The 17,668-nt window shown below is 46.8% G+C and overlaps 1 protein-coding gene across 1 annotated transcript; it reads left to right on the top strand.

The window, feature by feature from the left end:
* The first annotated feature begins 1,376 nt into the window (after positions 1–1,376).
* LCT (lactase) lies at positions 1,377–17,450 on the top strand. The gene is given in 17 exon segments (XM_088521790.1): positions 1,377–2,034; positions 2,691–2,770; positions 3,288–3,371; positions 4,856–4,958; positions 5,288–5,366; positions 5,931–6,618; positions 6,988–7,633; positions 8,718–10,277; positions 10,581–10,849; positions 11,129–11,419; positions 12,460–12,658; positions 12,906–13,108; positions 13,361–13,470; positions 15,055–15,189; positions 15,949–16,169; positions 16,423–16,659; positions 17,236–17,450. Coding segments are annotated over 17 exon segments (5,778 nt in total).
* Positions 17,451–17,668: the final 218 nt, after the last annotated feature.

The raw sequence follows: 17,668 nt of genomic DNA, 5'->3' as shown, positions 1-17,668 counted from the left end.
AAGAATGACCATCCATTTGCAACAATAGCTTTATTCTATATTATTTGTAACTTGCTTTTGAAATAAGTACAGAAAGATGTTTGTTATAAATTGTGTAAAGGGGCAGAAGCCCACACCTAATCTTACACAATGAACACTTTTCACATGGAAAAATAAAATAATTTTGCTTCCTCTTTCCTGCCAGTATAACGCACTTCACTGGGTGGAAACGGTTCTGTTCAGTTCTTGCTGGAGTTAACACTGCTCTACTGAAAAATAAGCAGCAGGTGGTGCTGTATATTTCCTATTTAAGTATTTGGTACATCCATCAAGGAAAAAAAAAAAAAAAAAAGAGTTCTTAATTAGGTGTTAAGAACAGCCAGCACAAAATTTCAGCAAGATTTTTTAAGGCTTCCTTAGGGAGGGGGAAAAAAAAAGTGCTTTTCGGAATCAAGTGTGTAAATTATAATCTCTGTATAAGTAAAACGTTAGCTATCTTGAGTTCAGTGACAGTTTCTACTGTAGCATAAATAATAAAGATGTCGTTGTTTGACAGAGCAGTAAGTTAACCAACTGCTTCTGGCTATGTTTCAGACCACACCTGCTTGTGAAAGGAAATAGTTGATTTAAACCTGTTCTGTATTAAGGCAGCGTAGAGAACAGGTTCAACAAATGTGCTCAGCTTTTCCGTTCTGCTGTATTTGAACACAGCAAAATAGGATTTTCTCCTCCTTGCGCAGTTCCGGTGGTGTGTGTGAACTGAGTGGGTGATCTGTGTGTGTGTGCTGTGCATGAGAGAGCATGTGTTCTCAGGGCTAGAGGAAGGAGGACTTTAGAATACAATAAATTATATTGTTCAACCTCCCTGAGGTTGCCGGGTGTGGGGATAGCTCCACGGAACGCATACCTTGCCTGGATTCAGAAAACAACCACTTTTCCTTCCCCTAGGTAGGATGCCACATCCCGTGTCGCCTTGAAGCGCCCAAGCCTGGAAGCACGAGCACAGCTCCTTCTGGGGCCTACCGTGAGCGTAACTACTCCTGGTGGGGTTTTTGTGTGCTGGGATTTTTCTTAAGACAAAGAAAGCCATGAGGAAGAGATGAAAAGCATGGTCTGATTGTTGTCTACTACCAAATGTCTGTGCCCAAAAGAAAAGGGGAACCTGAGCATCGAGGAAAATATTAACCCAGTGTTTCCATGTGACCTTTGTCCAACCAATTGGTAGTGTTTTGAGGGATTAATCTGTTTGTTTTATCTATCTGCTAAAAGTCCTGATACATTATCATTCTTGTGTCAGCTCGTTCTGGGAACGCTTTTTTGTGCGATAGGTAATTTCAGTTAAATATTATTTTTACTATAGTATAAATAATATGAAATAACTTGAAGTAGGGCCAGAGATGGAGCTGGTAAATAAGGTGATCTTCCTTTTCTTGCTAGCCTCTCCCAGTTTCGTGATACACAGAGGATTAGCTCAGAAACTTATTTCCATTGCTGGACCCAGGGAGCTAGAAGACAATCTGCATCTGCACAACCAAGTCCTATCCGAGGAAACTCAGGCCCCTGCTGGAGGCGAAGCCCACGACGACCTGTGCCAACGGGATCCTTTGGCTTCCGAGCTACCCCGCTACCTCTCCCAGCTCCGCGAGGCCGGGGCGACGCACTACAAAGTCTTCCTGCCATGGGGCTGCCTCCTGCCAGAGGGAGACTCCAAGCAGCCGGCCGAAGCCCAAGTGCGGCGGTACCGGGAGCTGCTGGCGGCGCTGGCCGCGGCCGGCCTGCAGCCGCTGCTGGTGCTGCACGCGCAGCGCGTGCCCGGCGCCGTGCTCGCCCGTGTGGCGCGCGGGGCGCCCGGCGCCTTCGCTGACCTGTTTGCGGAATACGCAGAGTTCAGCTTCAGGTCCTTTGGGGCCCTGGCCCACGTGTGGCTCTCCTTCGGCGACGTGCCGGCGGTGCTGCGGAGCCTGCCCCACGGCGAGCAGCAGGAGCGCGCGCGGGCCCTGGCCGCCGCTCACGAGCGCGCTTACCGCATCTACCGCGAGAAGTACGCGCCCGCAGGTAGAGACGGGCGCTCCGGAGCACCTTTCACTAATGATCTGTGGGGGGATAAACGGCAGTTCTGTGTGTGAACATGCTATCCCTGCTCTCTGAGCTGCACAGAGATGTTTGAGTGGTAGACTTCTTCACATTCGTTATCCTGATAATGGTTTATAGCTTACTGATAATTATGTTTCACTTGAAAGGGTAGCCAAAACGATTGAGGAGAAATATGTAACATTTTGGCCTTTTGTAGGCTTTTCTTAAAAATCATCTGGTTCACAATTAACTTTATTATAGAACAACCACTGAAGTAATGAAAATTAAAGATCTTCCTTGTAAGCATAATACAGAAGAGAACCCACTGGGTAGTTGCTTTTGGATCCTCCTTCTTGCAAGCAGCAAGGCTATCACTGCTGCTCATAAACATCTTAAAAATCTTAAGACTGACAAGGAAATGCCTTGAACAGCAGCTCCTGAACTCTGCCATTGGACTTCTGCCTTCTTCAACTCCCCTCTAAAATCACAATGGGTATTCTCTGAACTGCTACTTAGGGCACTGTCTCTGATGATTCACAGCTTCAAAAATTTCCAGCTGACTTTAAAATAACTAAAATGTATTGCAATTTTTTATTTGCCCTTCTTAATACACTAATAGGTTTCCCTTTTCTTTCAAGGTGGAAAAATGTCCATTGCTTTAGATTTGGATCACATCTTGGATGTTCCTTCTTTCCAATTGCTGTCAGTTTCTCTTCAGGTAACACTCTAATAGAAATGGCTTCCAAAATGAAATAATTTCATTAGATTAACTTTTATGTACAGGATCAAGTGATCAAGCTCAACTGATCACAGGATCAAAGATTTCTGAAGTGGACTTTCCCCAAAATATTACTGATAAGGCCTCACTGAACCACATTGTTAGTTGCAAAGGTTTCTCTACTTCATTAATCATTGATTCCCTCAGTCTTACTAATTTAAGATGCAGTTATAAATGATGAATATGAAATGCATAAAGTCCACTTTTAATTTGTGCTAATGCTTCTAAGATTTTGCATTGTTTGGAAAGAGACACTAAGAAAAGTCTTCCCTGGCAGTATCCAGTTCGTAGACATTGTGTTGTTCAGGCCTCCCTTATAGCTGTATGACTTCTTATTTGAAAAACTTACCTGTATTTAACCACATTAACTGTTTTATGTATTGTTAACATAATACCTACAAAAAAACCAACAAACAGGTTTCTCCAGGATTATTTTTTTTTATTTTGATGTTTCCAGGATTCATTAGACTTTCTGTCTCTCAACGTGCATTACAATTGTGGAAATGAAAAGGATTTCTACATGAAGTTGGGTGAATTTCAGGTAACTGTATGTACAATATTAATGCTAAAATGAACATTGCATTTTTTGGATTTCTGTAGTGCTCCAGACTGATGAAGTTCCAATTTGCTTTCAGTTTATACAGCTCCAAATATGTCTGGGATTTGCGCCCATCTAGGCGAAGGGAAAATCATGTCTTTAATACTTTTAAATTACTTTATTGAGGTTTTCCAAAAAGGGAAAGTGCTTTAATATACTATGTATGATGAAGATGTACACACACACAAAAAAAAAAAAACCATAATTTGCTATCTCTTGGATATCTTCTGGAAGATCCTAGACCTACATGATCCTTGCTTCTGCAGAGATGAGCACAGAGACTGTGAGCCTTGCTCAGGGTCATATAGCAAAGGGAAGAACAGCCAGAAAGGACTTCGTAAGGCTCTGGCTTATCTCTCTCTCCTGTGTATTGATAACAGCATAGTTATTCCCTATAAATAGGAGAGTGGTTGACAGGCCAGAAATGAAGAGCAAGAAGTGGAAACTTTCTACATATCAGCTTTGGAATATCATTAATGAATAGAAAAATGGTGAAGATTGATAGAATTGCAGAAGTGGAAAGCAGACCGTAAATAGAGGGGAACTCCATGTTCTGTGAAGCGTTTCTAAGTGCTGCTGATTTGCTGTGAGAGCTCAGACAGCAGCTCTGCTAGGAAACAGCAGCATGCTGCTCGCTGTTTTTCTGTTTTGAAAACAGTGTCTGAAAGTACTGAAAATGATCCACTTGTGCTCACTGATGCAGTGAGTAACTGGAATGGCATAATTCTCTTATCCAAGACTTTGAATTGCTCTCTACAAGCTGTTAGGTTGGTAGTTTTATATAGAAAGATACTATTATGTTCTAGAGTTGGTTTTGCAACTGTACTACGGAACGTTTCAACTCCTTGTCAGCAGAGGCAGTGCTGGCAACATTAACGAGGACAAGTTTGCAAACGGGTAGCACCACGTGGCAGCGGCGATAGTTGGGGATGTTATAGGCTCGTACTGATATTAAAACCTCTAGTACTGAATTGCATTCTTAAAAAGGGTAAGATAAGAGTCACCCAGCAACTGGATGGCAGAACAAGAAGTCTTCTGCTAGGCTTGTTCTCTTTAAGGTCCCAGCATGGTGTATTTACTCCAAAAATCTGAAATGGGTCAAACATATATGGCAACTGATTCTAAACAAGTAAACTTTCAGAAAAAATATACTTCTCTCTGCCTTCTCAATGAAAAGTTGAACACCAAAACTTTTTGGTATGTATGTTTTGATTTGCATGGGGCTTTTTTGTGGGATCAGAGAAAAATAATTGCTGATATTTAATGTGTATCTTGATTAATGAATTAAGGTTTGAAGAACTTCCTCTGATGCTCCTTTTTCTAGATATTTCATGTTCTGTATTGAAAGCAACAAATGCCAAGAGCATGTTTTTACTAGCTGACCTGTACTTATTTCCTACAACTCTGTTTGACTTTTGATTTTGTAGAATATCTGGAAGGACGCAGAGATTTTGCTTTTTAGTGTGAAGTTCATTAATTGTATTTCCAAGGACGAGAATCCGCTCATGCCACTGCCTTTTATTATCAGAGGTAAGTAAAGAGGAGGGTTTTCTTTCAGGAAAGAGGAGTGCTTTTTAGATACACTCTGAATGGGAAATTACAGAGAGGATTCAAAGTTGTTCAGTCTAGGCAGTGTTATTTGATTAAATAATTGTGTAGTTTCTTTGTAACACTTTTTTTTTAATGAGAGATTGTAAATGCATAATAAAAACACAGTGAATTGGACTTGAGGAAAACCGGACATTGTTTATGGGAAAAAAAATAGAGTTTCAAAAGTTGTTGTGGGCACAACTATGTCATTCAGTATGTGGGATGTAAGTTCTGACCGAGTTTATTGCTTCTTGTTTGTTTGTTTTCAGCCATTAATAAAGAAAAGCCACTTACAATTGGGTATGACATTAATGAATTCTTGAACTTCTCATCGAATCATGCCTCAAGGTACATCTTTTTTCTTTTCGTCCCTTAAATGAGATACTATAAGAAGGTGGTGTTTTAAAAAACAAGTGTGTTAGCCAGTCACAAGAGATTTTTAGTTGAAAAGTCTGCTCCTGGTCTCTGAAAGGCCTGGAAAGGAGTGCCTTTCTGCTGAGTCTAGTCGCTTAGAGGTGAGTGTGTTGTGTAATCCCCCACACTCTCGCTCTTAGTCATCCAGATTGCACCTTCAAGCCCTTGGTACAGCAACATTTTAGTTTATCCAGTGGAAACCCATACAACAATTTAATTATGTGAAGTAGCTACATACTGCAAGGACTTTTTTTTGCATCTTTGACTTAGATGTAATGAATTATGCAAAACTACCCCCAAAAATGCTTCAGATGCGTTGCTCTTGAGCATCTCTGTGTTTAACTCTTTGCACACCAGCTTCGTCTGCCAGCTGAATGGCAGTAAGTTTGATTGATCAGATAATGAAGGAGTTATACCCTGCATAGCATGCAGAGCTGAATGCAAACAACCCTTTAATTCACCTCAAAAATTTTAATAACTTTTTTTGTCTGCTTCCAGCATAACAAATACTCCAAGGAAGAGAGCAGCTGCTGTTCTTGCCTCCCAGTCCTCCTATCAAACCGTTTGGGAGATGTTTGCTAGCCAGTCTAAATTGGAGAGGGATTCTTTTCTGCAGGATGTTTTCCCCACTGGTTTCCTCTGGGGCACATCCACAGGTGCCTTTAATGTTGAAGGAGGCTGGGCAGAGGATGGCAAAGGAGAGACCATTTGGGATCACTTTGGGCATGAAGGCCATGTCTACATGAATCAAACAGCGGATGTGGCATGTGACAGCTACTATAAAACCAGCTATGATGTCTACCTGCTCAGGGGTCTTCGGCCCCAGCTGTATAAATTTTCTATATCCTGGTCGAGAATTCTCCCTTCTGGCATCAGAACTGCCTTCAATGAAAAGGGCGTGCATTATTATAACCAATTAATTAGGAGCCTGCTAGACTCTAACATTGAGCCCATGGTGACTCTGTTCCACTGGGATCTCCCTCAAGCTCTGCAGGTTCCTGGTGGCTGGCAGAATGAAAGCATCATAGACATTTTTGTAAGCTATGCAGACTTGTGCTTTGCCACCTTTGGGTATGGGGTCAAGTACTGGATTACTTTCCATGAGCCTTGGGTTATCAGCTACGCTGGCTATGGCACCGGAGAGCATCCTCCAGGAATCACTGACCCAGGAGGAGCATCTTACAAGGTGAGACGTAGCCATAGCTAGGATCCAGCAGCTACTGTTGTTTTTCTCTGCCAGTTCTGTACTTCAGCTATGCTAAAGCCTCATGTGGCCTCTGAGAATTGCTTTTTGAATATGTAATACTTGAGAGAAAAGAGAGTGGTTAATGAATTATGTCTTTATTCTTCCTTTCTAGAAGCTGATGTTGATAGCCAGGTTCTTCCCCTGCTTAATTCAAAGCAGTTTCCCTGCTGCACTCTCTGGCTGTGGCTCTTTATCTTGTTAGGGTTTCTTGTTTCAGAGGGAGCCAATGTTCTCACACAGCTGTAATATTAACTTTTAGGAGTTCTTGTGCAAAGTTGTGCAACGTACTTTCCTGTTTTCTGTCCCCAGGTGGCTCACACAATTCTGAAGGCTCACGCCAAGGTTTGGCACCTGTATAATGACAGATACCGTTCTGTGCAGGGGGGAAAGGTAGGGCTGGTGCTGAATTCAGATTGGGCTGAACCCAAGACTCCAACCAACCCTGAGGACGTGATAGCATCCGAGAGGTACCTGCAGTTCATGCTCGGCTGGTTTGCTCATCCTATATTTGTTAACGGGGATTACCCAGATATCCTGAAGGCTCAGATCCAGCAAGTCAACCAGCAGTGCTCCACAACAGTTGCCCAGCTGCCTGTGTTTACTGAGGAGGAGAAGTCCTGGGTGAAGGGGACTGCAGATTTCTTTGCTCTGTCGCATTACACTACGCGCCTGGTCAGCGCGGTGACTAACAGCACCTGCGCTCCCACCTACGAGAGCATTGGGAACTTCTCGCTGCACGTGGATCCGGCCTGGCCACAGACTGCCTCCTCCTCGATCCATGTGGTCCCTTGGGGACTAAGAAGGCTGCTGAAGTTCGTGTCCCAGGAATACACGGGGACGAAGATCCCGATTTACATAGCAGGAAATGGTGTGCCGACAGCAGACGGGGAGGATGTTATTAATGACACTCTGCGAGTGGACTATTTCCGTCTGTACATCAATGAGGCTCTAAAAGGTATGGAAAATGGGAAGATATTTTGTTCTTGCTGATTTTCTTTTTTTCCCTCATGGTGGCAACTACTTATTTTATTGTTTCTACAATGGTTATCTTTAAAATGTCAGCATTTGTGTAGTGATGAGAAGTCAACTGCTTCTGCTATATTTAGTGTGATGTTCTAAACTTGAGGCCATCTGGTGTCCAGATTGGGATTTTCCATTCTGTTTAGATGTGGGAATAGGATTTTCATATAGGCAGATAGAGGGCTGCACCCCAAGGTCAGTCTCTCTGTTGAAAGACAGCTTATGTACTTCAGCTTTCCTGAAGAGAATTTGTAAGGATATATTTATATCTTGATTCTTTTGAGCAAGAATCAAGATATGCCTGTACCTTTGCAATGACTTCAGTTCTAGACGTGTCAGGAAATGACAAATACAGATTTTACTCATTCTTTCTTGAGAGGTGGTCAGTATATAGCATTCGTTCTTCTTGATCTGGTTCTCAACATACTGATATTTGTGTGAAAAGAGATACAGAAGACAAAATGGCAGAACAGTTATTTCTGAGCAGTACAGAAGAGGGGCTGTATATGGGAAACAAACTCCTCTGGATTGAGGGATCTAGTACTTTTTTGTAGGCAGTGTGGGGCAGGAAGCTGCTCTTGCCTCTGCAGGTATTGGATATGCTGTCACGTAAAAAGTACCATGAGTGCTTCCCATGTACCCAGGGCGAGACAGAGAAGCACTAAATACACGTTTCAGTTTACAGTGGTAATTTAGAAGTGATCCATATATCTAAACTCAGTAACTGTGCTCACAAACAAGAATATAGTGAATGGCATACCAGTGGCATAAGTGTCCTGTACTTGCATATCTCCTAATGAATATTTCTTTTCTGATACACTTTTGTCATGGAGCATTTGACCAGCTCTTATTACAACACTGACACCTGCTCTTGCCAGATACTCCAGTTGTTTTGGTTTTATGCCTAAAAACCCATTCATGGATGTTTGATTGCTTGGCTGTTACCCTCAGCTGTGTTTGTACCTTTATTCAGAAAACCTTCAAATATCTAACGGTGTCTTTTCCTATTTCTGTGACAGCGGTGAAACTTGATGCAGTTGATGTTCAGTCATACATTGCTCGATCATTGATTGATGGCTTTGAAGGCCCGATGGGGTACAGCCTAAAATTTGGGCTACATTATGTCGATTTTGAAGATAGCAATAGACCAAGGACCCCCAAGGCATCTGCTTCTTTCTACTCCAGTGTTATTGAAAATAATGGTTTCCCAGCCAAAGTCTCAAACAGATTTTCTACTCCTGTGGCATTTAACCTACCTGTGTCATCAAAATTGCCCAGTTTACCAGCGTCTGAAGTTCCCTCAAAGGCAAAGGTTGTTTGGGAGAAGTTTTCGTCGCAAACAAAGTTTGAAAGGGATATGTACTTCTATGGCACCTTCCCAGAGGACTTCCTGTGGGGTGTGTCGTCCTCAGCCTACCAGGTAGAAGGAGGTTGGGATGCCGATGGCAAAGGTCCCAGCATTTGGGATACTTTCACCCATGTCCCAGGCAACATAAATAACGATGATACTGGAGATGTAGCCTGTGATAGCTACAACAAAGTGGAGGAAGATCTTTACATGCTGAGAGCCTTAGGGGTGAACAGCTACCGTTTCTCTCTGTCTTGGCCTCGGATTTTCCCTACTGGAAGAAACAATTCAATAAACAGCCACGGCGTTGACTACTATAACCGTCTCATTAACGGGCTGGTTGCAAGCAACATCACTCCAGTGGTCACGCTGTATCACTGGGACCTGCCGCAGGCTCTGCAGGACGAGGGGGGCTGGGAGAACAGCACGCTCATCGAGCTGTTCGACAGCTTTGCAGACTTCTGTTTCCAGACCTTTGGGGACCGCGTGAAGTTCTGGCTTACGTTCAACGAGCCCCATGTCGTCGCCTGGGTCGGCTATGGCGCAGGGGAGGTCCCACCCAATGTCAACGATCCTGGTGATGCTCCCTACAGGGTTGCACACACCCTGCTGAAAGCTCACGCCAGGGTCTACCACACGTACGACAGCAAATACAGAGCGAGCCAGGGCGGCATCGTCTCTCTGAGCCTCAACGTTGACTGGGCTGAGCCGAAGACGCCGAGCGACCCCAGGGACTTGGAGGCTGCAGACAGGTACCTGCAGTTTTTGTTGGGCTGGTTTGCACACCCCATCTTCAAAAACGGAGACTACCCTGACGTCATGAAATGGAAAGTGGGGAACAGGAGTGACCTGCAGAACCTGCCGTCGTCCCGCTTACCGGTTTTCACGGCTGAGGAGCGCGACTACATCAGGGGCACGGCAGATGTTTTCTGTTTCAACACCTACACCTCCAAAATTATAACTCACGCAACCACCCGTCTCAGGCCCTTCTCCTATGAGCATGACCAGGAAGTTTCAGTATCCGTTAACAGCTCTTGGCCTTCCTCAGCTGTTACTGGACATCGGGCTGTGGCCTGGGGAATGAGGAGGCTGCTGAATTGGATCAAAGAGGAATATGGAAATCCCCCAATTTATGTCACTGAAAATGGGGTAGGGATAAAGACCGACTCGGATGTTGACGACAATGCCAGGATATTTTACTACAAAACGTACATCGATGAAGCTCTGAAAGGTACCAGTTTTTATTCTGTGGGGTATCTGTGCGTCTTCCCCGCCTCAAATTCTGCTTAATTTCTTCTACTAAGGAATAGCTTTTAAGCACTTGGTGTCAGTCTTGAACTAGTCCGAACACCATACAAACATACAGTTTCTTTTTGTGCTCTCCTCTGTGTCCATTTACCCTGTAGTTATTTACTGTCAGTTTTAAGGTGTGAGGTGTTTGTCTATGAACTGCTTGTCATTCCCTTAATGTGTGATACCGCGGATGCTCTTCCACTGTTTTTGGTCTAACATATCTCAAAATATGTGCTTTCAGCTTACAGACTGGATGGTGTTAACCTGCGAGGATATGTCGCTTGGTCTTTCATGGATAACTTTGAATGGTTGAGTGGGTATGATCCCAGGTTTGGATTGCACCAGGTTGATTTTGATAATCCAAACAGGCCAAGGACTCCAAAGCGCTCCGCCATCTACTATTCAGAAATCATCCGCAATAACGGTATCCCGGAGCCCATGGATGATAGCTTCATGTACGGGGAGTTTCCAAAGGGCTTTGCTTGGAGTGTAGCAACTGCAGCATATCAGGTTAGGAAGGAGCTGAACTGAAACAAGTTTCTGTGATGCTGGGCTTTGCTGATAAGTCTTGCTTTGAGGCCCACAAGGTCTTAGTGATTTGGTGCAGCAAAAATGTTACTGCTTCTAGTCTCACACTGATAAATTAAAATACTGGGGGGTGGTGCCAAAAGGCCTAACAAGGCTGAATTGTTTTTTTAGGTCAAGTCCTAATTCTAACTAACGTTAGTTTTACTAGTAAACAAGAGTTTACTAACAATGTTTTTTCCCCCATCACAACTCTAATTAAAGATCGAGGGAGCATGGAGAGCAGATGGGAAAGGACTTAGCATTTGGGATCAATATGCTCATACTCCCTTGAAAATCGGCAACGATGAGACTGGTGACGTAGCCTGTGACAGCTACCACAAGATCGAGGAGGATGTGGAAATGCTGAAGGGGCTCCAGGTGTCTCACTACCGCTTTTCCATCTCCTGGCCGCGCGTTCTCCCGGACGGGACTACCGGCTACATCAACGAAGCGGGACTGAACTACTACGAGAGGCTCATCGATGCCCTTCTGGCAGCTAACATTAAGCCTCAGGTAACAGGACAGATCATCTGGAAATCTGACAAAATGCAGGAGACGGGAATTATCCTGGCGTCAAAGATTAAATCCTGACTCTTGGATTTCCCTGCCTGATCCCCATGATCTGATGCCTCCATAAGAAACCCTCAGGAACCTGTTGATCCCAGTGATTTTTCACAAATCGCAGGCAGGGATCTCGCAGCTCCATCAGCCTTTCGGTGCCCTCACCAGATTCTGGCCTGGGCCTGTACCAGCAGTCCCTGTTGCCTTCGCTTTTTATGTGCTTGCATTTTCTTGTATTTTGTCTGTTTTTATGTTTATTTGTCTCCTACCTCTCCCCTATTCAGAGGTAGGGTAAGCAAGCATAAGAGTATAGATAACTATATGTGCTTTTGTTATCTAGGACTGTTTCATTTATTTGTTCATAGCTTTACTATGTAGCTGCCGTACCTGTTATTGAGATGATGCGGTGGGATGGCGGGAAGAAAACAGCCTTTCCTCCTCCCTTCTGCCCCCTGCCCTGTGCCACAATGTCCGCCGGGGGGGAGGCGAGGCAGCCTGGCTGCCACCCGCCCAGGAGGGCCGTGGCTGTGCCTGAGCAGACCTGTGTCTTCATGGTGTTGCTCTCGAGTGGTTGGGCTGATACAGCAGAGCAAATAGGTGCTTCTGCGGGGCTGCTTTTTGTCTGTCCGTGCAGCTGCAGCAGTTCCTCACTGACCTGAGGTGTTGCTGTCAGGAGTCTTTTGGTTTTGGCTTGTAAGACTGAAGGTCATTGCCTTTGCAGTGAGGCAGGGCCCTGGAGTTGGTCCTTTCCCCATGTCCTGAGGAACCTGAGATCCTGACAAGGAGGTGCTGTATTTGAGTGCGTGGGTGATCACTGTGAGCTTGGACACGGCCTGACACAGGACACCCACGTTGCTACGTGCCTGTTAGCAACAGAGAGCTGTGCAAATCAAAGCAGGGTTGGTGCTGGTAGATGAGCTGCTTCACTGTCCTGCCTTGGGAAGGTGGTTTGAGTGTCTGCTGAGTTGTCTCTCTCTCTCTCTTCCCCACAGGTAACAATTTATCACTGGGACCTCCCGCAGGCGCTGCAGAACGTCGGGGGCTGGGAGAACGACACTATTGTGGAGAGGTTTAAGGAATACGCTGAGCTGCTTTTCCAGAGGCTGGGAGACAGAGTGAAATTTTGGATAACCATCAACGAACCGTACAACGTGGCGTACTATGGGCACGGCACAGGCACAGCCGCGCCGGGTGAGTCTGCTCGGCTGGAGCTGCAGCAGAGCAGGAGCCAGGGCCTGGCACGGGGCTGGGCAGAGGGGGACTGGGCTCCTGTGGGGGCAGTGAAGGGGCCTCCCGCTCTGCCTTCCACCTCCAGCGCCCTGTCCCCTATTGCTCCCACCCTGCACAGCCTCCAAATGAACGTGCCGGGTCACGCAGCCCCTGGTGGCAGCAGCAGCCCTGCGGTGCTGCCTGTGCCATGGCTGTCCCTGCACTGCAGGTATCTTCCTCCGGCCGGGGCGAGCCCCCTACATCGTGGGGCACAACTTAATAAAGGCCCATGCTGAAGCCTGGCACGTCTACAACGACAAGTACCGTGCGACGCAGCAAGGCTTGATCTCCATCAGCATCAACTCAGACTGGGCAGAGCCGAGGAATCCCCACAAGCAGGAGGACCACGACGCTGCCAAACGCTACATGCAGGTGCGTGAGGCTGCCACCACGGCTGCTCACGCTGCTGTGTGTGTCCCCAGCCCTCCTCCGTGTGCTGGGGATGCCCAGAGCCCGTGTCGGCTCCTCCCCGCACCAGCTTGTTGAACTGGCCACCGATGGGGTGGCTGTCTGCCTCTCTCCACAAGTTTGTTCATTGTAATTTGAGATATAAAGCAGCACATGGAGAGTAACTAGTTAAACATTTGTTTTGATACGTGATTTATTCCTTGTTTCTTGGTTTAGTTCCTTGTAGGTTGGTTTGCCCATCCTATTTTCAAAAATGGTGATTATAGTGAAGTGATGAAAACGAGGATTCAGGAACGCAGTTTGGCCCAAGGCCTGAGCCAGTCAAGGTAAGGGCACAGGCACATAGTTACTTGTTTTTCTTGTTGGACTAAAACTTGCTTTTCGGCTAGATCTGCTAACTCAGAATGAATCCCTTGAACAGTTACTTGGAAAATCTTGTTGTAACCTCATAGAAAAACTTCATACTTCTTCCTTCAGCATAATAGGTTTGGGTAGTGTAATAAATGACCTGCATCAGACTGTGCTTTTCTGCACCGTGTAAATGTGTTTAAGGTTCTTATGATGATGGAGTGGACACAATCACTAAAGCTCATCGGTGTCTCTGAACTACCTTTATTATTTGACAGTCCTACTATTCTCACTTCTACTGTGCTGTTTCATTCTTCTCCCTCCCCTTCATGGCGTGCTGGTGTTGGAAGGGTTGGGGTGTGCTCTGCAGCAAGGCAGCTCCCTTCAGGGTTTGAGTTACGCTTTCGTGTGTGCCTCAAGCACGTGGATTTGTGCAGGCTTCCTTTTACAGGCTGTTTCTTTTCTGTTGCTGCTGTTAACGATAGCAGAGTCTCTGCTTTGCTTTGAGATAAAGTGCCCTCCAGCACGTCCTGCTTTGGGGAATAAACCCTGCCCTCAGTCTCAGACTGCCAACCCTCGGGCAGCCCCACCTCCCTAGGAGCATTGGGTGCGTTTTAAGCAGCAATTGCCCGTGGACCAAATTCCCAAGGGGACCTTCTCTTCTGACTAGAAGAAGAGCTGGGGACTCGCACCTTCCTCCAGGGTATCCTTGGTGTCCCCAGCTCGGTTTCCTGCTCTGTCATGGCAGGGACAGCACACAGGGCTTCAGCTACAGGTGCTGGCTCTGAGGTGGCCCATTTGCAAAGGACTTTAAGTAAGTTCCTCACAGAAAGGAGCTCTTGTAGCTGCTGCTTGTTCCTGTGCTCCCGGGGAGCCCTTTGCAGGCGCCAAGCGGGCGAGCAGGAGGGCAGTGGCTGCAGAGGCACCGGTCCCTGCTCCGCGCTGCGGCGGGCGGCCACGAGCACAGCTGCTCCCAGTGCGGCTCTGTGGGTACTTGTTTTTCTTTCCTTCCTCGTCCTGGGCTTATCAGGGGCCAGGATTCCCTTTCAGGCCTGTGCCGATTCCTACCCAGAGACACCTCACGGCTTCATTGCAGTCTCGTCCCCCACGTGAACACACTTCTGAGCGAGCCTGGAAGCAGAGGGCTTGGTTACTTCTTGGCCAAGCAGCGCTTTCCATGTGCCTGTTCATTACCCATCATCTTCCTTGCCTGTTCCTTTGGGCTTTTAGCTCTCTTGATGTTATATTTAGCAAACTGCAGCAGTGAGGAGAGTCCATATAAGTTTAATTAACCCTTTGCATCCTACACCTGGGGAGAAACATGCGCTCAAAGGGCAGAATGTTGCTCGTCGGCTTTGCTTTGTCAGGTGCTCTTAGAGCCTTCCTGACTTTTCTGACTCAAATGCACCTTTGAGATCAAACAGGACTGGCAGATAACTGGTAAATACCATCCATATCTTTAGCTTATATAAAAGGATTGAAGTGGGGCAGATGATAGAAACAGAAGGGGAAATCCTGAAAAAAAAACTTGTGTTTTGAGAGGTCTGTGCTTCCTATTGCAGACTGCCAGAATTTACAGAAAGCGAGAAGCAGAGAATTAAAGGCACCTACGACTTCTTCGGGCTCAATCATTACACTACAGCCTTGGTCTACAACCTAAACTATCCTGCGGCTCTTGCGTCCTATGACTCAGATAGGTAAGATGGGACTGTAGATTCGTGGTCAAACAAAACGTGCCCTGCTGGAGCCTGTGCCCATTTGTATTGTAAGGTGCTGGCAAACCAGGGGACAAATACATTAAGCTGTTGTAGGCAACACTAGAGAAAACTTCCACAGGCAGTAACGGGGATGCCTGTGTTTGCCTCTGCAGTGATGGTCTTTTTTTTTTTTTTTTTTACACAGAGCTGGTTATAAAAGCAAATGGTTAAATTAAGTAGCTTCTAAAAGTCAACACTTCTGAGTCTCTTCATGGTCTGGTATCTGCTTTAGATAGTATTTATCATATTCTCTGGCCAAAATGCAGTTTGAAATATTAGACTTGCCTCATTTCTGGATCCTGCTCCATTTCCTGTTCAGCAGTGGTTGGTTCCCTCTCTAAGTTAGAAGGCTAAATAGTTAAATTGCTTCATGTGTAAATATACAGAATTCAAGATTTTTTTTTTTAGCTATGACTTTCCTTCCCCAGTTTCAGATGCTAAACAGTAGAGTCTTGTTAAGGTAATTATGAAGCCCCACCATGAGGGAACACAAGCTGTTCTGTTTGTAGGCGCAAATACCAATTTGGGGTGTAGAATCGCTGTGATGTCGATTATAGGCTGAAAAGTAGGAAGGGTTTTAAATCCTAGAGCCCCATCAAGGTGTGGTGGTGTGAACTACCCCCCGCTTCTGAGCTGTAGCTGGTTTAGGCAGAACCTGCTTTCCGAGGAGGAGGTGAGTGCTGAGCGTGTCCCCCGCAGGGGTGTCGCCTCCGTGTTCGACCGCAGCTGGCTGGGCTCGGGCTCCTTCTGGCTGTACGTGACACCCACTGGCTTCCGCAAGCTCCTGAAATGGCTAACGGACGAGTACGGGGCTCCCATTTATGTGACCGAAAACGGGATTTCGGAAAGGGGTGACGTCAACCTCAATGATACGTGGCGGATCCATTACCATAAGAGTTACCTCAATGAAGCACTCAAAGGTAAAGCTGCTCGTCATGGTGGGCAGCCAGGGGTCTGGTGAGCCGGGCGCTGAGGGAAGGGGTGCGGAGCAGAGGCGCGCGGCTGCTCGCGGCAGAGCTGCAAGGCTCACGTCCCTCTAGGGTTATTCCGTGTCTGCTGCTGGGAGCTGGGGGCACAAGGGAGGCCAGTGATAACGTGGCCGAACCCATGCACTGTGCCCAGCTCCTGCGGCATCCCCACGTACCTAACGCTCCCGCTCGCTCCTGCTCGCAGCCTATTTGATCCAGGATGTCAACCTGTGCGGCTACACGGCCTGGACGCTCATGGACAACTTAGAGTGGGCAGCAGGCTTCACCGAGAGGTTCGGGTTCTACTACGTGAATCGCACAGACCCCGCGTTGCCGCGGCTGCCCAAGGCCTCGGCCAAGTTCTACGCCCAGCTCGTGCGCTGCAACGGCTTCCCAGACCCCGCGGACGGCGACCACCCCTGCCTGCACCCTGAGACGGACGGTGAGTAACGCAGAGCCCCGGCATCTGGGAGCTGTGGATATCCCTAATCCCTAGATTCCCGGGAGCCACGGCCTCAAAGGACACTCGTGTTTTCTGGAATTGGGTCTCTTCTGCATGCACAGCCAGGCTAGGTAAAAATGCCCGGGGTAGTAACACACCTAGTGAAAGGCCTGGCCCCAAAAGCAGTTAATTGAAGCAAAGCGTGTGCTCAGGTACCTGCGGTGTTTGCTGAACCACAGGAATGCAGTACTTTTGGTCTAAATTAGTAATACAACAACTACTAGTTAAGGACTCAGTATTTTGCCTAAGCCTTTGGAAATCCTCTTGCCTGTGTTCTCTGAAGTGTGCTTGGGGTAGGGCGGGGGGCATACATTAATTACATAACTGTCGCTGATGCTTTTTTCGCAATAACCCTATCAAGCCTGTGGGGTGACTGTAGCTGCCAGTGGCCTCTCTCAGAGTCTCAGGGGCTCTACTGCGAGCCTCAGCTGTGCCTTTATTCCCAGCTACTCCTCAGTGTCACAACGCGAGAGGCTGGGGGATGCTGAGCACTGACCTTGTGGCTGTTTCCCCCAGTGCCGGTGACGCCAACAGCGGCCGCCCCGGGGCTGGCCCAGGCCGTTCGCTTCCTGGGCTTGCAGCTGACGCCGCACACCGCAGAGGTGGCCCTGTACGCGCTCCTGGCTCTCGCGGCCGTGGGGGCCCTGGGGCTGGCTCTCTTCTCCGGTCTCTATGGAAGGCTCTCCAGAAGGTCCCGGGAAAGGTAACACGTGACACTCAGCAACATGTAAGTTTCGTTTTGCCTGCTGGAAGGTGGGGAACAGAGGTGCTCTTTAACCTTGCAACCACGAACATTGTGTTGCATGTGCCACCACAAAGACGACGACAGGTTAATGCTTCTGCTACTGCAATTTAGTATCCTGTCTTAGGCCTGGCTTCCTCTCATTCTGTTGCTTGTTTAACAACTTCAAAATACAAATATAAAATACCTTAACTGAGCTATTTCCAA

Source organism: Tinamus guttatus, unplaced genomic scaffold, assembly GCF_059628265.1.
Source record: "Tinamus guttatus ecotype Peru unplaced genomic scaffold, ASM5962826v1 Tinamus_guttatus_pri_ptg000133l, whole genome shotgun sequence".
In the NCBI taxonomy this organism is placed as follows: domain Eukaryota; kingdom Metazoa; phylum Chordata; class Aves; order Tinamiformes; family Tinamidae; genus Tinamus; species Tinamus guttatus.
Note: the sequence above shows the minus strand (reverse complement) of the source record. Positions and strands in the feature narration are given on the sequence as shown.